General features: G+C 39.0%; 1 protein-coding gene across 2 annotated transcripts in view; it reads right to left on the bottom strand.

The window, feature by feature from the left end:
* Positions 1-501: 501 nt before the first annotated feature.
* Positions 502-21,887, bottom strand: part of LOC131067430 (glutamate receptor 3.4) — a 72,029-nt gene continuing 50,643 nt past the window's right edge. Inside the window, exons 4-6 of one of the 2 annotated variants that reach the window (XM_059211026.1) lie at positions 2,406-2,437; positions 1,693-2,138; positions 502-1,405 (exon numbers count right to left, since the gene is read on the bottom strand). In XM_059211026.1, coding sequence (XP_059067009.1) covers positions 998-1,405; positions 1,693-2,138; positions 2,406-2,437 — 886 coding nt within the window. In that variant the 3' untranslated portion in view covers positions 502-997. The remainder of the gene's footprint in view (positions 1,406-1,692; positions 2,139-2,405; positions 2,438-21,887) is intronic. The other variant, XM_058002435.2, reaches the window with a different exon arrangement.

The raw sequence follows: 21,887 nt of genomic DNA, 5'->3' as shown, positions 1-21,887 counted from the left end.
AGTTTCATTTGAAATCTAATTCTTATACTGTTATACTGTTATACATCTTTTCAAAACTAGTTTTTCAAGTACTATATGTATATATATGAGCACCACCACCCCGCCACCCCCCCCGCCGCCGTCCCCCCGCCGTCCCCAAATTTAGGCCCTTGGTCCCCCCGTCCCCGAGACGCGTCCCCCTCGTCCCCCCATCCCCCCGTCCCGAACGCCCGTGGAACACTCTTAACTGATGATCTAGATACAGACTAGTTTAAAGAATGCTAATGTGGAAGATTAATAATGCAAGAAAGAAGCAAATTTAATGCAACTTCAAGTACATGGATTATGACCACATAATTTAGAAAGAGATTGTCTGCACAAATGGGAAGCAGAAGATAAAAAACACTAAATTTTAAAATTTTAAAGAAATTAAACCTACATGAAAGCAACTGAATTTGAGGAAGCACGTTTCTCTTTAAGTACTGAAAAATCCTGAAGCCAGTTTCAGAAAATTGTGTCTGCTAAGGAAAAAGCTTAAATTTTTCGTATAAAGACTGATCTATACAAATCCAATGACAATTAGCGTTTGTATCATGCTGACTCCGACCATTTCCAGTGAAGATTTGTATCAAAAAAATTATTTAATCCTCTTTGAATATAGACGAGGCCAGTAAGCAAAGAAACTTCAGTTGCAGTTCTTAGACAAAGAGGTTGAATTGTGCTTGGATTTGTGACAAACCAATTTATATCTAACCAACAGTGAAGAGTAAAGTGGATATACTCGTGGCAGGAAGCCAGGAGGTAGATAATTTAAAAGATTCAACTTTTTACCTTTGGTATCAATTGGTGAACAAATATCACTTTAGAAATAATTTTGATCCTAGTGTTGGCATTGATTGGATCTGTCATTTTAATTGAACTGCAGTTCACGTCAAGGTGGACTTTCCATCTGCAAAGGGAGAAGTATAATTACTTCAATTTCAACAGATTTGTATTCACTAGAACAGTGTCATAAAGTCTATTCTCTTGTTGTCTGGTTTATTTCTCCCTCCTCTTCAGTCCGTCGCCTCTTAGAGGACCCTTCACTTTTTCGATCAATCTCCTTCTGGTCCACAAAAGAAGCAAAATTTCTCAGAACACTTCCACTGTGCAGAGAATCATCAGATGATCTTGGATGATGCCGGAATTGAAGAGCCAAACGATATACAAATACAAGAAGGGCAGCCATGGCTGCCACTCCACTGACCAAGAAAATGCCCCAAAAGCTTGTCAGACGAAGTTTGTTTGGTCCATCTTGATTGATATGTGAATTGCACTTGCTTATACCCAGCCACTTATTATGGATTCGCTGAAGTTCCCCTGTCTCTGAAAGATTCAGTAATGCTGTTGATATGTCAAGTTGTAGTGGGGAGCCCTTTTGGAAAGCCTATCAAAAAACAAAAAAATGAAAAGGGAAATAAATACAATTCAGAATGTTGAGGAAAACTAGAAAATTTGTCAATTCTATCAGATTTCCACAATTCATGATAATTAAGTGAACAGCTTCTGGATTTGATTGTGTGCAAGTTTTTAATCATCAACGTTTCAGATCACACTCCATGATCCATCATCAGGATGAATGAGAGTTCAAGGAAATGAAAAATGAAATTTGCAAAAGTGTGTGCTTGTGGCCATAAAAAATTAGTCATGACCATAAGTGAAGAAAATACTTACAAATCCCCATCCACCTTTGGTGAATGGCTGACCAGCAATACCAAAACCACACCGGTTTGATAAAAAGAGTTCTATAGCCGGAAACTCGTCTACAATTGCTCCCACACCTCCATTGTGAATCCCATCAGAGAGTGCTTTAGCATATTTTTCAGGAGAATCAAGAGGGATTAGCCTGGATTGGGCTATATTAAGCTCCCCTGACAAATAATTTCTAACAAAGGACCCTGTTAGATAACCAATTGGGAGATTGCTTGATATCAAATCATCAATTCCTTTAATTGTGGGTGTTAGCTGTTGCACAGTAAAGATTGAGGTCAAACTTGCAGTATAACTTGAATTGATGATTAGAACTACAAATAACCATATAAGTAAAACCATCCGTGCAAGGCTGCTCACAATTTGTTCTCCTGCATCAATCCCCAATTGTTTTGCCTCAGATTTATAGTCTGAAGATATAAAGAGATGAATATAGTTGGTGCTTCTTGATAAACACTCTAAACATTCACTTGTGTGTGGTAACAACAAAATCTGGGTACAAAAAAGTTTGAATTTAACTCCAGGAACTTGCTCAGTCATTATAAGTAACATGGAGCCAAATACTAATTGAACTTTTCAATCATTGTTGAGGCAAATACTGCTAATAACCGTCACTTCTCTTACCAGATAAAATTAGTTCATTAAACATAGATGAAGCAGGAAGCTGTGAAACTTACTATGCACAAAAAACATTGTAGAGAAGGAGAACCTGCACAAAAACATTACAGAAGATAGTAAAATGTCCATTGGCAAGCACTGAATGAAAAAAACCAATATTGGTCCTCCTAAACATTCTGAATGGTGAATCATAATTCAATAACTCTTAACCAGGCAAAACTTGGCAAACCCAAATTTGACTCAGACTAGGTGACTCAGGAAACTCAACAACTTCAAAACGTACTCAAAACTCCTTTAAAAAACCATAAATTTTATGCAAAATATTTAAACTACTTTAAAAATCAGCACATCAAATGAGTCTGTAAAATGTCAAGGAAGTGTTTTTTGTTAAATTTCAATACAAAAAGAATACAATATTGCATTTTCACGCAAATTGAACAATTGATATATATGACGTGTATTGTGATGATAGAAAATCACCATCAAAGATTACATATAGATGCAAGTTACAATAATTTACAATTTCCTCTTTCCTATATAGATTCTAGTGATAGTTTGAGGCATATTTGCAATCAGATATGGCTCCACCCTTGTACTAAGAGGTTGTGGCTCCAGCCTCAAACTAGAAGGCAATAACTCCTCTAGCTTGACATCATCTCCCATGATGTCATTCAATTCAACAGAAATTGCTTCTACTACATCCTCCTCGGCTTCAATCTCAAAATCATCAATCTCATCATAAATAGGAGGTGTCCTCAACTTATGCAATCCAGTCAATATATGGATCAATCTCACCCAAGTAAACCAACTCTTGAATAGTTTGTCATGTCCCCTTCTCAAAAATGAAGGAATTAATTGAAAACCTATAGCCTATTTAAATTTCCTGTAGGCTAAGGAACAAAATATTAGAAATAATTTCACAATAGTATTGACATTTGGCCCCAATCATCTTTTCAAAAAGGCAATTATATGTTATTACTGGCAGTTGTTTAAATGAAACATTATAAGATCTATGTATTACTTTATTTCAAAGTACTTTTTTAATCACTTAGAAGAAAAAACAAAAAATAATAAAGTGCCCAAAAGGAACCGCTTATAAAGGAGAGGCAAGTGGCAAAAGTTAGAAACCCATTTGTCATTATTTCAAATTCAAATTTTGAAATTGTGCATTCAAGGGTGAAAACCCTTGGTGTGTGAGATCACGAGGACATAAACCCTCTTGATTTCATAATTCAATTTCAGGACAAAAACATGCATATCCATTTGAAGCAATTTTACTCAAGGATTGTGATTGTTCTTATTGTTGCAAATACAATTCATATTTGCAAACAAATTATTCCACAAATCGGCAATATTGGTCAGGGTTCCAAGTGTACATGTTGCTACACCACATTTATGCTAGGTTTCATATTTAATAAGCAAGTATTGGCAGATCAGCAGATTTTTTGATGTGAATTCCATCCAAAACAGCAACCACCATAAATTTCACTAGTTGTTGAACGGGAACCTATTCCATCCATTAATACTGCTGCACCACCATTATCAACATTTTTAAGAGTATTTTCCTATGTTACCCCAAGTTTTCGGGCTGGGGACGGCAGGGGACGGGGGTACGCGTTTCCGGGATAGTGATTTTTTTTGCCAATTTTGGGGACGGCTAGGGGACGGCTATATAAAAGTAGAGAAAATTAAAATAAATAGGGAAATTTAAAATATTCATATGAAAACATGGATAAAACATGCACATATCCATTATAGAACCTTAACATAAAAGAACTAGTAGAGTTCTTATGGCAAATTTGTGTTAAATTGAGAGTCAAAGTCAAATTGCTTATAGAATTCACTGTCAAAATTCATTGTCTATACGCAGAATTTATGGGGACGTCCCCTAGGAGTCCCCTGTCCCCCAGACGTCCCTGGGACAAGGACGGCTGAAAAAAATATCGGGGACGCGTCCTCGGGTAACATAGGTATTTTTTGTTGTTATTCAAGCTATGCCGTATCCATTTTCAATATTTGAAATGTGCTAACATTGGTACTTTGCTTCTAGCCCCTGCCCCATCCATTTTTAGACCTACTGGAGCTGCTGGAGCCTGTGCCAACAATAATATTGATTTTTAGAATTGTAAATCAGCCTAGCGCCCCCTTGGTACAATGATTCTACCTGTTCATATATGACAAGTTGTAAGTGAATGATTATTAATTGCAAAATGAATTGAATTCATGCTGATCACTCATTTCTGTTCAAGGGTTTGTTGCTAGTGAATTTGCTGCTCTTATAATTATTTGGACTAAGACTCGAGTCTGAAAGTTCCTATAACTAATTAGCATTATTAACTGTTGGATTGGCCAATTGTTTACTATTATTTTTAAGCTTACTTATTGCTACTATTCAATGTGTTGTCCTCATTTTTATTTTTAAAAAATGATGGACCATTACATAAAAAAATTGTCAGAAAATGAAAATTTTACTCTGTGGCACGCTTCCCGAGGCAGAATTTCGCCTTATCCCTGGACTGGCTTAATCCTCAGTCCATCCTCAAACCATGTTTCAAATTTCATCGCATTTTGGGTTCGTTTGCTATGTCTTTCCTTCAATTTCGGGATTTTTCTCCCTAACTGCAGATGGAAAATTTTCCTTACGTTGCAAGTTTTAATGTTTTCCTTTGTTTTAGTCTTTGTAGGGAAATTTTTAGTTAATTACAAGTGCACTTTATGAAATTAGAATTTGTAACTTACTTTTTATTTCCCCCTTGTTGCTTTTTGGCTTTTTAAGTCATTGTAGGAACTTTTTGGGCATATTACAAGTGAACTTTAAATTATAAAGTTAAAATAAAAATTGTAATTCTTTTTAAAAGTTTCACTTACGTGATTTTTAGTTATGGTAGAGGGTTTTCTCCTCCATTACAAGTTTTATAAAGTCACTTAAACTTGTAATAGGGATTTTATTTCCCTATTACAAGTTTTATTTTGAAGTTGTTTTTGAGACTTGTAAAAGGAATTTTATTTTCCCTTTACTAGTCTTATGTTGAGTTGTTTAAAACTTGTAATGGGAGTTTTATTTCCCTATTACAAGTATTTTAAACTACTTGTTTGCTCTCACAAACCCGATCTCACCTTTATGCATGAAAAGTGAGCATTTTTAAACTTGCAAATGGGTTTTAGAAACCCGATTTCATGTGTTCTTTGCAATTTTAAACTTGTTCTTTCCCAAAAACCCAACCAGCAATATTGGAGGATTTTGTTGAAGATTTCCAAAGATTTTTATGGAGAAATTCAAGAAGGAAGGCGTTTTGATTTCATGCCTATTTTCATCCATTTTGAAACTATCTTCACGCCATTTGGAAGACATTATCGCTGGTTTTATGGTGTTTTAACAGCAAAAACGTGTTTGTCAAATGCCACGATTTGCCTCATTCAAGTGCCACGAATCTTGTCTTTCCTAAATCGTTTTGTCTTGTCTTGCTTAGGCGTGGAGATTGGGTGCTTTACTTGACCAATTCTTCATGCTTTTAATGGGCGTTTTGATACATATGGCATTTTTTTCAAAAACGTGGCTAGGGTTTGGAGTGTGGTTTGTTGTCTATTTAAGAGATTTCTTCTCTTCTTTCGAGGATTGTTTCTTATTCTTGGGAGGTCGTTTTGATTGATCAAGGTATGTTCTCTTCTCTTTTTCTTGTTTTCTTTTCTTGTTTTAGTTTGTTTTGGTTTCCTTGATCAATTTGTATATATGTTAGTTTTCTTAGTTCTTGTCTAAAATCGGTTTTGTGAGAGAGATTTTCCCCCTTGGCAAAACAATTTTTACATTGCATTGATCTTCCCCATTTTCCCTCTTTACTTGCATTCGGGATTTTATATCCCAATTACAAGTAGGATGAAAATAATTGATCTTCCCTTTGGCTGGAATATTTTAATCATCTTTTGGTGAAATTCCAAGTTTCAAAGATGAAAAATACCCATTCTTTCAAAATCGGGTTTTTAGAACTGGATTACATGTTGAAAGTTCTTCCCATTTTCTTGAAGACGACATTCTCAAAATCCTTCCATTTTCATCCATATTCATTGCCATCATCCATACATACCATTCCCACCATTTCATCCACTCATTTCACACCTTCATTCATTTTTCCCATTTAAAGTCTACCTGCAGTCAGCCATCCAGAACCCGAAATTGATCCAAAATGCACTCAAAAAACACTTGAAAATGAGTCTTAAAGGTCCAATTACAAGTGCAAACTTGTAGTTAACCAGTACACATATGAAGTTGCATGTTTGTTCTCCACAATTGCAAGTTAATGCTCTTGTTTTCCCCACACATGTAATGCAGCTTCTAGAACCCGAAATTCACCTATGAGCCCATTTTTGCATCAATCTATCCCTTCCCATGTCAGTCTTGTTTGCACACATGATCTACCAAATCAATGGATTAAGGCATGGGCCTTATTTTGCAAGTGGATTTCAAGATTGGAGGATGATAGAAAGAATAGATACAACAACAGTTCATGGTTGAGAGCATAGAATGCTTTCAAGACAAAGATGTCATGACATGAAAAGAGGAAGGCAGCCCTTTCCCTCTTGAAAAGCTAGTACTACCCCAAGCAAGAAGATAAGGATGCAAGTTCCCGTTCCGGTTCAAGATGTCTTTACCAATCCAAAATACTTCAAGTTCTAGCATCCTAAAGCGACATGAAGATCATCACAGACAAAGGATGATGCAGTTAGAGTCGTGTCTTTAGACCAAAAAAACGGGACTCGGACTCGGCCTCGGCTCGAACTCGGACTCGGCATCAAACTCGGCTCCAAACTCGGCTGGACTCGGGAAAGTGGAAAAATCAAGAAATTTAGAGATTTTTAAAGATTTAAAACTTGTTTCAGACACCCTTTATTGAATACACCTTAAAGACACAATAACATCATCAAACTGGGCTCATTTGATTACATACACAAGTATACATCAATCACATAAGCATAAAAGCAAATTGTAGCTGAAGGAAATAACAAACATAGATATATAAATATTGTCAAATGTATACAATATTAAAAAACTCATGGAATTAAAAATCCATGTCATCATATGATCATCATCAAATGTTTCATACAAATACCAAAGGTAAATACAACTACAAGCCTATGGCTCAGAGGAGCCTGCACCCTCCGGCCCCGGCCCCCTGCGAAGGCGTCTAAGGTAGGTCCTGGATGATTCGACAGCCATAGCCGCTCCCCATGACACCATGCCATGCTCACCAACATCAAGAACATCCGTGTCACTATCTGCCTTTGAATCTCTTGTCTGTGCTCGTGCTCTCCGCTCCTCCTCTGCCATGGCTACAGTCTCAACCTCTATATCTACCTGGTCGATCCAATCAGTGTTAGACTCTGAGCTTAAATTTTCCCTACTTCTATCGACGCAATTTCCCCCCATATTTTTCAACGAGGGTCAAGGGGCATCGCCCCTTGCGCGCTCCCTGTCACGATACAGGGCGGGGTCGAGGGGCAGCGCCCTGCGAGGCCAAAAAAACTTATTATTTAATAAAGGTGCCGGGTGTTATTTTTCTATTGGCTGACATGTTGTAACCCTAATTTTTCTCAGTCTCAGGCGAAGGTTGTAGTGAACAAACACGATACCATTCATTTAAAAAAAACTTTTTAAAATGTATTTTTTTTGTCATTTTACTAACCCAGCTAGTAGCCATACAATGTAAATAATGTTTTTAATATGAGATTTCTTAAGTTTCAATTTTATTATTTAGATTGGGATTTTTTTTTAAGGTGTAGTATTTCACGCCGAGTTTGGCGAGTTTGAGCCAAACTCGCCAATTCGGCGAGTCTGGCAAGTTTGCTCGCTAGACTTGGACGAGTCCGAGTCCGAGTCCCAGAGACTCGGCGAGCATGACTCGGACTCGGACTCGCCGAGTCCGGGCGAGTCCCGTTTCTATGATTTAGACACATGGAATAGTTTTAGTTATGCATTTATAATTTTGTTTTGACAAGTTACATGTAAAAAAATAACTTTGTAATTGCAAGTTTACTCATTACTTGCACTTTTGTAATTACAAGTAAAGCAGCTACAAGTTGTGTTCAATTAGGACTAGTTGGAATAAGTCATAGTTAGTTATTGAACAAGTCTTGGTGGTTGAGAGAATTTCTCAAGTTAGTTGGGATCTTGTTGACGTGTCTGAAATCGCATTGCTGCAAACTCCATACGGCCAACGCAGAATAGAATAGCCAACTGATTATCCTACTCTCTCTTGAGATAAGGAAGTCTCTAATGTTGTTTTCTAAGTTTGATCAGAGGAGACAACCTCAAGGTTTCTTTTGTTAGGTCTTGACTGCGGGATTTTTTTCAGCGGCTTGATGTGTTTATGCTGGAAACACAAGGAGGACTTACGTTGAATTGGTAATTTATAGATAAGTTCCCTGGAACTTTTATAATCTTTTTATCAAATGATATCGGTTAATTTGATACTGTTTTGGTGGGACTGCAGATTTTTTATATTAAAAAAAGGGAAAAAAGGAGGGAAGGATAGGGAAAGAGAGAGACATGAAATGTAAATTCTAACTAGGATAGCAAATTCAGTCAAGCAGACAAACACCTCCAAGTAATTAAATTAAGCATCACCAGCTACTTAAGCACAATGTTTGCATAAATCAAGTGCGATCTTCAAAGGAAAACAAGATTTTCATGTTACCAAGCACAATGTTAGAACTTTTACATTCATGGTATGTGTTTGATAACCGAACTAAGCATGAGGGGTTCAAACTAACCATGCAAAAAGAAAGGCAACCAGCCGTTCCCTAATGGTGTGAACTGCGAGGATTCTATCAGATGCTTGCTTAAAAAATGCTATGCAAAAGAAATAAACATAACTGAAAGATTTCTAAATTAAGTGAAGGAGGAGACCATGCACTCACAGGGAAACTTGAAACAGTTTTAATCTTTGCATTAATTCCTGTAAATTTCTCCAGAGCTTTCGCAACAATTTAAGAACTTCTTACAAAATAAGGGAAACCAATCCCCTTTAAATAGACTTCAAAAAAAAGGATGAATGGCCTAGATTTAATCTAAACAAGTGGCCCAGATTCATCCATAAATATGACTGCCCATACCCATAAATGGGATGCAACTATCAACAACCACCCCAAAATGGGCAATAACTACCCAAAAAGGGATAATTACAGCAATTTGAAATAATCCAAAAAGGTGCATCAATAAAGTTTTACATTTTGTTGACTAAAAGTCAAATGTCACCCTTTTGGTGCAAAAGTGCACTTTAAGATTTAGAGAGAAAAAGTACTTTTCAGGAAACCATTTTTTCTTTTCCAGCTCTAGATTCTTCAGCGACGAACTCAACTTCGTCGTGCAAATATTCTCCCTAGATATCCCGATCAGTTGCACGTTCTACCCGAACGTAGTCCTGGAATCTCAAGCATAACTTGAATAATTCGGTTGTTGGCGGCATAGGCGGGTTAAGCATTTTGTAACTGATACCTTGCAGGAGGCCATCCAAATTCTCCAGTTTCTCTCTCTAGTATGACTTGTGATTTTCAAAATATGATATGTCCGCCTGCAGCTCAGAAGCGAAATCTAGATCCCCTATGGAGTATGTGATTTTGGGAATGAATCGGTCCTCCCACTGCGGCTTTATTTCACCATCCTCCATACTGTCCTTCCAACCAGGAACCATGGGCTTGAGGATCTTCTCACCAAAGTCCTTTATGTTTGATAAAGTGTCATCGCACTTATCATGCATTTTGTCGATACTATCCCTCATGTTGTCCTTCATGCTGAGAGTCCAATACCAGTCTTTTAAGGCATTGATACTATAAGGATTCAAAATAGCATCAGCAGTAGGAATCTGATAATAGGTGCAAAATAAAGCCCGAACAAGGGGTAGAGTCTTCGCCATCGCCTCGTGAATATTATAGCATTCCTTTTTCAATTTACACATTTTGATAACAATAGCTTCCCTATGGAGGGCCATCTCGCGCAGATCTTCGAAGATTTGCTCCCCTCTCACTTTGATGCCCTGCATCCATTCTCTAACAGCCTTTGCGGTGTCCCGCACTCCTTCAAATTCTGTAGTGGTCCTTTGTGCCAATGTTGTCGGGGAAATATGGGATTCAGAAGTATTGTGTAATGGCCTCGGGAGCTGATCGATGTATCCCTCGGCTTGCTCAGCACGAGCCCGATACATGTTCCTTTCAGCTGTTATCTCTTCAAGCTGCCTAAGTATATTTTGTACTAAATCCCTGAATTCTTCTTTTTCTTGCTCCTTAGAGGCTCGTCCAATGGGGACAGTTGTGATGCTATAATCTGCCAACGTGATCTAATCTGCTAGCTTGTCTACAGGTGGGGTGGCAATATAGAGAGTGCGGTTCCTTTGTTCGTCTTTGGTCACTCTGGAATATGCCTTGGGCGTTTTCTTCCCCTTGGTCTTAGCTTGGTCTATGCGCGAGAATATGTCCTCTAGATCAATAGGTGATTTGGTGGCGGCCTTGCATTGGGCTCTGGCAATCAACCACTCTTGAGGAACTGTCTGGGATGATGATGTGGTTAAGTCTACATTCTGTTCTTTGGCATTCTCAGCTGACTCATCACAGATTCGGAGTTGTCCTACTACTGGAGGGATGGAGGAGGTGCCAAGTTCCTTGCTTGCAGCTGAATTTTCTCCCACTTCACTGAACAATTGTCTAGTACCTTCGTGCGACGGTCGCTCTTCAGTCCTTTCGAGCTCGCGGGCCTCCTCTGTCCTTTGCTCTCCTTCAACGGTAGAGTCTTCTTTGGCAGCATTATGGAGCAGCAGTTCATGGCGGCTTTGTTGAGTGGGCTCACGCGCTTCAATCCAAAGAATGGATGGAATTTCTCCTTCCTCTATTTGGTTACCTGGTTGGGTTGATTCGATGGCCCTTAGCTCAGTCTCTAGCATATCGGGCGCAGGAGGATCATTGGCTTCAAATGCATCGATGTCGCTCTGGGAAGGCGGAGCAGGTATGCAATCTAATTCTACTACATCGTCGGACGAACTGGAGTTCTTTGACGATGAGGTGGCCTCTGGCTTCCTTATGGGGATTTTTTCCCTTCTTGTTCGGGGATTTTTTCCCTTCTTATTCTCTTCGAGGTCCGAATCCCTCTGCAAGCCTTAGCTTTCTTTCTCTTCTCAGGTTTCCCAATGTCTTCTCTGGGTGCACTGGACGTTCCTCCATCTTCGAAGGACTGAGAATCAAGGCTGCCCATTAAGTGGTAAGTGAACTGGACTCCTTCGTGAATTAGCCTCTCAATTTGCTGATGTAACCATTGATCTGTGTACCTTGTTGGGGCAGCCATGACCACCTCGAAATCAGTGATTAGGTCCTGGGACTAATCAACGCCTGGCAAGAGATGCCTTACTGCTTCAAACTCTCGGACTTGGAGGCAATTCCCCGAATCTGTGAGCTGGTCTGGGACCCGACGGTATTCAAAGAGTCGCATTTGTTGCACACTGAGCCTAGAATATTCCCGTCACCTGACCTCGTAGTCATCAGAGCAATTCTTCCAATAGTCTTCAACTGATTCCTTTGCTCTGTACCGCCTGCCATAGGCTCTTTTTGCCAGATTATCATGATCAAAAAAATTTCTTGGAAAATGGTCCTGTAGGCCATAAGAGGCCAGCTCTGCAAGGGATTCCTTTGCTAGGGTAGGGGTCTTCAAGTGGACATCATGGTTTCCTATGATCATGGGGAACGTGAATCCAGCCTGTTTACTTTCTCTGAGTAAGATGTCGGCCGGGCGTGACTGCCTTGCAACCTCCATAAGTAGTACTTTGTCGGTGGGATACCGTGGAAGTCAGAGGGGAGCACCATCGAAGCCAGCTATTCGGATGTAGGAGAACCTTGGGAACTGAATGAACCAGGCTCCATACCTCTGTACTAGAATAGTACCTTGCTCTGAGAGCCTTATGTGTAATCCTCCCTGCATTAGCCTGACCAGGAGCATTGTGAAGGCGTCATTGACACACTCATATTGGCCAACTGCATAAGCTGGGCTGTTCTTTTCCCTCTGAGCTATATCTTGGTAGTGCAGCTGCGGGTAACAATCATAGACCTGTACCTGACCGGGCCCATTCCCGATTTCACTTTTCATTATCAAACCTGGCAGTGGTTGGTTCTTGGCGAACACATAGACCAAATAAGAGGTCATGGTGAAGTAATTCTTCGTTTCGAGCTCAATCAGCTGAGTGTGGATGTTATCGCTTATGATCTGGGCCCAGTCAAACTTAGACTTCCCGACGAAGACCTGCTCTGTAAAATAGAACATCCACTCTTCAAAGTAGTTGGACTTAGGAAGCCCCATGACTCGGCTGAGCAATGTGACCATATCCCCATGTTCATTATGAAAATCACTCCTGGGGGTCTTTTTCACAATTCTGGTGCTTGAAGGCCTTTTCTCCTTGTACCATTCTTCGTTGATCAGTGCTTTGCACCGGGCCGGATTCATATCATATGCCCCTTGTGCTTCATCTATGGTTGTAGCTGTGGGATTGTTTGGAAAGGGGATGTCAAATGCATCACCAATGGCCTCAAGAGAGAAGTCGGCGATAGTCATATTCTGGAGGAGCACTAGTCTGGAATTTGGTTCATAATGTCGGGCAGCCTCTACTACTAATTCATAGTTCTATATTGCTGGAGGAAATCCCGCCGCTTGGGCGATGCCACTTTCCACCATCTGCCTAGGCCTGCCATATGCGTTGGGTGAGAAGACCCGATTCCTGAAGTCTTGAATATCAATATGGCCAAGGTCGGTATCATCGATATTGTCCCAGACGCTCTGAACCTTCGACTCCCTCAATCCTCCTCTCTGATATTGATACTTCATCCTTTCAACCTTACGCGGGATATCTGATTTGGATGCTCGCGATGTCTCGGCCGTAGCGGGCGTCTTTGATGATTCTACCGCCGACTTAGGCATTTATCTTGCACAGCCGGACGCAAATTACGAGGCGATACACAAAGAAGTAAGGCGGGTTAGATAGAAAATACTCCAACATTCAAGGATTAATTCAACATTTAGATTGGGCATGGAGTGACATTTCTAGCTAAAAGGTCTTGATCAATTTTAAACCAAAATATCCATGAAGATTTTTTATTGCAAATTTACACTTAACGCTTTCTGGATTTTGAATTAATTTCAACAGAGACAAAACATGAAAAGTTCTCCTAAGTTTGAAAAAGATGCAATTTCTGGTGAAGCCTTAGGAGTGAATTCTAGATTTCGAGTGCTTTGAACAACGTTTTATGAGCGAAAGAGATGCAGATTTCAAGAATTCAAGCATTTTGATCAAATTTCACGCATTTGTCTATTCGAGTTTAAGCATTTTCCAAAAATCATACGAGACAAAGCGTACTTACCTGATGAGAGCGGATGGCGAGAGATTGCCCGACCTTGCCGCGTGAAATGAACGGACGATTCTGCAAAGTTTCGAATTTCAACGGTTATCTTCTTGATTTAAACTTTTCGCGGTTGTTGGACGAGAGAGAATTTATCATTTTAAATGGTTTTTACCTTGGGTAATTGGCAATTTAAATTTGAATGTTTTGGAAAAGTTTACATAACGTTTTACCTTGAATATGATTCACATGAAATGGCTCTGTCTCCCTTTCAAATCTGTCGTGATCTTCTTTGCACGAAATGCAACAGCATTGAGGGAGGGTTTTACGAATTTGAATGGCGTTTTATTCTCTTATTTTCGGACCTTGGAGAGTTTGGAGGTCCCTCTGAAATTTAAATTTTGCCTTTACCCAGCGCGCGTGAACTTCGGAGCAATGACGTTTTCTTCTTTTGCTTTCGCAAATTTCGCTTTTTTACATGCTGGGGATTTGGGCACTTGAAGTGCATTTTGCGACTTGGAAACAGACTTCGGAGCTTTAAGCGTTTTGCATTTATCGCAATTTGGGACCTAGGGAATGATTTTGCTTATTTCGGAGCTATTGGACGTTTCTGCCAATTTCATCGCCTTCAACCTTTCGCGATTTTGGGGATTTCTGGAGTTTTCAGGCCTGAGATATACTTCGCGATTTTAACGTTATGGAGCTTTGGGCACTTCGAAGCGCATTTTGCAAACTTAAACAAACTTCGGAGCTCAACGCCTCGTGGAGAACTTCGGACCTTTATATCTTCTTTGCAAATTTGATGGGTTTAAAAATTTCGGGGCTAGGGTCCGAAAATGGGCGTCTAAAGCGAACTTCGGACCTGGAGGAGTTTTTGCAAGATTTCGCACTTTTTACATTCTTTCAATTTCGCCCCAGGGTCCGAAAATGAGAACCTTAAGTGATTTTCGGGGCTTGTAGCATATTTGGAATACTTCGCGAATTTAACGTTTTTGTCCCAAGGTCCGAATTTGGAAATACTTAAGTGATTTCGAACCTAAACGCCTCTCTTGCAACTTTCGACACTTTATATCTCTTTTTCCAAAATTGCCCCAGGGTCCAAGAATAAGGACTTTAAGTGATTTTCGGAGTTTAAAGCATTTTCGCACTTTACCATTTATCGAAATTTCGGAGCTGGTGGGTCCGAAATTGAGGTTTTACGTGCTTTTCGGACCTCAGCGTCTCCTTTTATAAATTCGATACACTTTCACTTACCTCTCCAGGGTCTGAAAATGAGGCTCATGGCGAGTTTCGGACTTAAACGCTCTTTTTACAAATTTTGGAGCTTCAACGCCCCTTTTGCGATTTGCCATTTTTTTTAAATTTCGGAGCTAAAGTCCGAATTTGGGGCTTCAGGGCGTTTTTCGGACCTTGAAGGTCGTTTGGGAATACTTTGCATTTTACACTCTCCAGTTTTCACCCCAAGGTCCGAATTTGGGCATTTTTTAGTGATTTTCGGACTTGGACCTACCTTTTGCAACGTTTAAAAGCATTTCGCATTATTTTCGGACCAAATGGGAAACATCAAATTTTGAAATTTTCGCCCTAGGGTCCGAAATTCGGCCCCCTTGGCGATTTTGGCAACTTTTAACTTAGTGAAATTTTAACCCTTTTGGCCTCTGGGTCTGAAATTTGGCCCCTAAGGCAATTTTGAAAACTTACGTAAAACATCGGCCCTTAGACCAGTTTTCGCCAGATTCCACAAATTTGGATTTTGGAGGCATCGGACTCCTAAGGCATTCAGGCAAGTTTCGCGACTTCAGCATTTTGGTCAGGGAGTTTGATCCTTCATTAGCAGGCGAAAATCATCCTTCATTCAAATCCTACAAACATTCACAGGGATAAACCTTATGCAATCTGCTTTGTAGCTCTTGTGCGAAAAACGGCGACTTTGGTCCTCGTGCGACCTTTAGGCGCACTGCTCTTGCTTGGCGGGCTTTGCCAATTCCTACTACCTTACGCCTATCCAAGGCAATCTTTTAAAACTTCGAACAAACTCTTGGTACTCACGCCGAGGGCCAGACTAGCCGGGAGGATTCATCGGCTCTTTTCCTTGACATCATCACTTCATGGACCAATCGCGGACTCGCTCGAAAAGACGCGAGACACTCTACGAGAAACTCAATAGGGCAAAGACAAAAGGCTCAAAATAGGAAGGGGGACCCTGTCGGCGACAGGGAGCGTGTGCAACACACAACAGATCCTCCCACTTTTTCTCATGACTCCTCTCCTATAAATACTTGAGGGGGTTTATTGTAATTTTTATCTTTTGGCAATGCAACAAAATTCTGCCTGTTTGTATGTGCACTCTAAGACTTTGAGCTTAGATGTAAATCAGATTGCTTTCAATAAAAGAGGCAACTTGTGTTGAGACTTTGTGCCAATTCAAGTTGTTATGTAACGACATTTTCTGGAGTTGATTGTGAGTTTTCTTCTATTGTGAAAGAAGGATTTAAATTCAATCTTGCAGACTTTGAGCTGCTAATTGTATTTAGAGTAATATGTTTGGTTTTCGATTTTGGTCTTGCAGACTTTGAGCTGCTTATCATATCTGAAACTAGTGTGGAAAGCTAAAGTGAGAAGATAGCTTGTAGATTTTGCGTTAATTCTATTTTTAAGACTTGTGCATGTAAGGTGAAGTGCATCATGTAGTTAGACTTTGAGCTACTACATATTGTGCTTAGCTAGCAGAAAATCATCTAAAAAGGTTGATAGAAGAATAGATAGTTGAAGATTTTGAGCTTTCTTTCTGTTTTCCCATCCCGAGGAAGTGATGGAGGTCTTTGTGGCTTCATGGAAACTTTGCTTCTCTTTATGTTCCAAAAATCCTACAAAAAAGTCTCATTTTTGTATTTACTATTTTAAGTTAACTTGCTATCACTTTTCTGTGAAGAGAAAAGGATATTGGCTTTCTTGAAGAAAGAAGAAAGACTATTGTTTCATCCTGTTTAGTTTTAGATTAGATATAGATAGGGGGAGCCTTCCCTTAATTAGGAGAGTTTTACTCACACACTGTGGTTGAAGCCACAATTTTGTATATTTCCTCAGGTGTACAAACTTTTCAACCAACACAATGGTCTCATTTGCCATTTGGGTCCCATTAAAATCAATGTTATTTCAAAAGTTTCAAGTGGTTGTTTTCATTGTCATTATTAAATAGATCTGCAAATTCTATAATTAGTTCTGCTATTATTTATCAATTAAATTGCTGCTATTTTCATGAATATACGATTGGATAAGTTCTGAAATCTAATATTGCTATTTAAAATTAGTGTAGGGTTAGGTACATTTTCCATTTAATTTCAGCCTTCTATAATTGGAAAAAATACAAAAAAATTCATATTTTTACATAGTTGTGTCCACCTTTATTGTGTGAAGGCAAAGGTTGTATTACACTAAAACAAGGAAATTGTGTCATGTCCCCTTTCCAAGTGTAAGTTGTAAGGAGACATGTTGATGTGCTTTCATGCACTATTCAACACAAAATAAAATACCAAAGGCACTCTATCCTCACTTGATCAAAATATCTTCAGATGCTAAATTATGTGATCAACCGAGACAACTCCAAGATTTCTATTGTCAAGGCTTGACGTGTAGATAGCTCAATGGTTGATGTGATTGTTGGTAATCCAAGGGAACTTACATAGTTCTTAGAAGATGAATCACTTAGACACTAGGAATGCTTAATGAGTCTAGATTCAAAGGATTTACAATGACACTCTTATCTTGCTACTCTAATGATTGTTTGATAAAACAAAATACAAAAGCTTAAAGGGTTGAGAGATGCTAAACTAAACCTAAGAATGCAAGGACAATGAGAAATGTTTTAGTAAAACTTAACTAGGCTTTGCTTTGACATGCAATAAACAACTCCACAAAGCTAGTGCGATCTTCTAAGGATAACTAATGATGTTCAAATCACCACTCACAATCATCAATACCATCAAAAAAATGCATGCTAATGAATTAATAGCAATTGAAGTTAAGCTTGATTATAGAGATCAATTGACCACACAAAGTATTTAAGAATAAAACAGATACTAGTATGAACATAAAAGTTTCACCATAAGTCTTGCACAAATATCTTTCATTCATTCAAAATAACTTAACAAACTTTAACTTTAACTTCAGAAGATGGACAACCATGCAAATACTCCAAGGTATAACATAAAATCACCAAGCTCCAATGTCTTATAATATTATATTAATCCAGCAGCAATGTAGAAACAATTCTCCAAGTCTCTCATTGGTTACAAATGAAAAAATGGTAGCTTATATAGAGCTCCAAATACAAATAAAGGGCCAATATCAATCCAAAATCAATGGCCAAGATTGAGACAACTAAACCCTAGTTAGGGTTAGTTGTAACCAACTAATTGATTGCCAAACTTAATCAAAACCGGCCAATAGAAGATGAACACCTTCCTTGGCCCAAAATGCAAGGAAAGAGAACAAACGGAAAAATTCTATTCCAACTAGGACTGCAACAAACTTTCTTCTAGAAAAACATTCCCTTTGTGTCTCTCCTTGAGAGCAAATACGATGAACCTGGACATGACCATGTCAAGCTTGAACTCAACAACATCCAACATTTCAGCACAAGTGGCAAAGGTTCTTTGTCATTCCAATTCTTGTTTTCTAAAATTTTCAATGAATGCCATGAATGAAGAAACACTACTCAAAAGAGTTGCTGAAAACCTGTAGCTGGAAAAAAATTGCATTTCACTTTACCTTGCAAATCATCAACACTCAAGTTGTCTTCATCAATTGTCTCTTGCCCATACACTTCTCTGACTGACACAAGGAGCTGATCCTGAGTCCCTTTAAGCATCTCTTCCATTATGATACAATCCTCCTTCACCCTTTCAAGAGTCTCCTTCTTAGCTACCAAGGCACAATACCATCGGCCAAAGTCATAAACTGCCTTTGCCCCCATTACTCCTCCATCTATCAAAGTTTACCTAGGAATATCCTTCAATGCTTGCAAACGTGGGATAGTCTTGTCTTGAATAACTTGGAAGTTTTCCCACAATTCTATTGTGTTATGAATCCAACACAAGAATGATGTGACCTTATGATATGTTTGCACAAATTCTCTAGTAAATGCATTTGCTTGATTAAAGTTACCTTCAATCCACCCTTTGGTTGTTTGAGTTATCACCCTTGTCTCCTTGATGCCTTCAACTGCTTCCTTGGAAAGTATTTTAGGAGGGACAAATGTTTCACCTTCTTCTCGGAGTGGCTTTGTCAAACATTGTATATAATCTACTAACTGTTTTTTTTTCTTTTCTTCAATTGCCTTTTCTTTTTAGTCTCTATCCTCAATTGCTCTTCCATATCAAAGACTGAACCTTGTAGATTATCAACCGCTTGACTCTTAGTGATAGGACCTAGATCAATCTCTCTTATATAATAATCTTCAGCTGTGATCTCCTCTCTTGGTTTGTCAACTTTTGGAGTTGCCACTTGCATCACTCGGGAACTAGAAGCTTCATTTATAATTTTGGAATATTTCTTAGGTTTCTTTTCTTTAGTTTGGTTCACCCCAGCTAGCAAAGCATCCAAATCCTTCACCTCATCAATCACTTCTATGGACTTCTTCTTCAATCTTTCCCTTAGCCATTCAAGTACTTGACTTAACTGTTCATCGTCTTCTTCCAACTCAGCTTGCTGTGGATTTCCTCTTGGGGCTGCAATTGTATTTTCATGGAAATCTTCCTCACAAACATCTGTATCTATCCCTAGCATCTCTCCAACAGTATTTTCTTGCTGATTGTGTGGAGGCTCTTCATTGCGAGGTGGTGAATTGACTTCCACATCATTTTGCTAAGGTTTCATTTGATTCATTCACACTCCTTCTATCTTGCAAATTTGGAGTGATTCTATCTCCTCCCAGGGATGTGTATCTCTCTTTTGAATCTGCATTCATATCCACAAAGAGATCAACTTCTCTCACGGAAGAGGTGGTAGTAGTGGACTGAGTAGTTGTTGACTTTGTCTCTTTTTCTGCACTGGTTCTTCGTGCACTCCTTTCCTTTTCTTTCCTTAAGATTGTGAACACTCGAGAGCATCTCTATCTCTGCCATGACTCCCTTCTTCTTGTGTATTCACCTCATTTTTTGTGATTTCATCTTCGGATCCCTTGGAATATTCATATTTTGAAGATGATGATTCTCCTTTTGTCCATCAATTCATAGGTTAAAGAGATGTGTTGCTCTCTTAATCTATCAAAATGCTGAAGTATCCATCACTTAGTGTTTTCTATCACTGGCTGAACAATTATCTCAGGTAAAGTAATCTCAAGGGCGGACCAGTCTAATGAGGGAAGAGGTCTACCTTTCTCCTTGTCAAAATATTGTAATATAATCCTATCATCTTCCTCAACCTGATCAAGCACACACAATACTTTTGTAAGTCTGATCAATTGAAGTGATAGCCTTGAATACAACCTCTTTCTTATCTCATAATTATCTGCTACATTGGCCCAATGATCTTCAATGTGCATGAAATGATGGAGGTTCTCTCCATTTACTGTCTTGATGTTGTGGTAAGGACCAAAGCTGCACCTTGTAGTGTGTGTCTTGAGATTATAATTTTGCAACTCCTCTTCAGATCCTTGGGCTGCTTGCAAGGTAGAGCATGTCTCAATGGAATTTCCTATCATGATGGGAAAAGTCATTCTTGCCTTCTTTCTTTTAATCTTATCATACTCCAACACTTACCTTGATAACTCTAGTAGCACCATCCTATCCATAGGATACCTTGGAAGGCAATGTGCATATGATGAGAACCCTTGTATCCTTAGATAAGTGAATTTAGGGAATTGAATGTACCATGAACCATACTTTTTGATCAAATTCATAGCCTCCTTAGATAACCTTAAATGAGTGCCTCCTTGCAACTTTCTCACAATGTGCATCGTGAAGGCATCATTCACTCTCTTGTAGTGAGCAATGCTATGCAAGTGTAGCCAAGGATAGGTGTCATATGCTAGCATTTGTCCTTCAACAGGTCCAACCATTGCCCTACAAGTTAGCCCTTTGTATTTCCCATATCTAGCTAAGATATATGCCACATATGAGCTCATATAAAAAGTCTTTGTATGCTCTCTGTCTCTCAACTGTTCATTCAAGTTGCCACTCACTAATTTAACCCAATTGATGATCTTGGCTCCTCTTGCAACCTCTTCAATGTAGTACCACATCCCATGTTCATATGAAGAAGCTTGTGGGGATCCCATGACTCGGTTCAGCATCATGACTAACTCTCCAAATCCTTCCTTGAAGTCAGATTTGAGAAGCTTCTTTGGTAACCTCTTATGGTAATGTCTAGGTTCTTTGATCCACTCATTGTTGATAATCTCAGCACGTTTTTCAGGCTTGCTTTCATATAAGGCTAAGGCATCTTTCTTGCTCTTGAAAACCATGGAATCATACACAGGAAGATCAAATACTTTTGCCACTGCTGCCTCTGTGAAGTAAGCTAACACTTTACCATCGGGTGTTATGATTTGCATTTTTTCTAAGTTGTAATGCTTGGCACACTCTACAATCAGCTCACTACATTGAACTGCAGGGGGGAAGCCAGCAATATGGGAGATGCCGTTTCTTGTCAACTTTCTTGCCATCTTGGAAGTGTTGTACTTTCCTTTCCAAAACACTCGATCCCAAAAGTCATTGATGTCAATATGACCAAGGTTGGTGTCACCAACTTTTCGCCATTTGGAGGAAAGCTTGCATTCAAAGAGTACTATAAATTCATCTTTCATTTGTGCTTGCCTTTGGTTACATCCAGTCCTTGCTCCTGACATCTATTTGCAAAACAAGTTACTTTATGTTACAAAATTGAGGTTGCTTGTGATTTTCATGGTTAGATGATGATACAAATCATGTTGCAAACCTCCTATGCTTTAAGTCTTGATTGAATTGCAATAAGATTGATGCGAGGAAAATGAAAAGAACAAGCCCTAATAACCTTCATGATATGAAATCTGTAATGGGCTGCCCCTTTTTTGATGAAAGCAACAAATGTCTATTTTATTTTGTGTATCCCTGTGTTTTAGTTGAACCTGCTGCGTTTCTTGTTTCCATGCATTCATCCAGTTTACAAATTCACGTATGAAGCGACTAACAAATTAC

This window comes from Cryptomeria japonica, chromosome 9, assembly GCF_030272615.1.
Source record: "Cryptomeria japonica chromosome 9, Sugi_1.0, whole genome shotgun sequence".
Lineage (NCBI taxonomy): Eukaryota > Viridiplantae > Streptophyta > Pinopsida > Cupressales > Cupressaceae > Cryptomeria > Cryptomeria japonica.
This window is presented reverse-complemented; position numbering and strand designations above follow the sequence as displayed.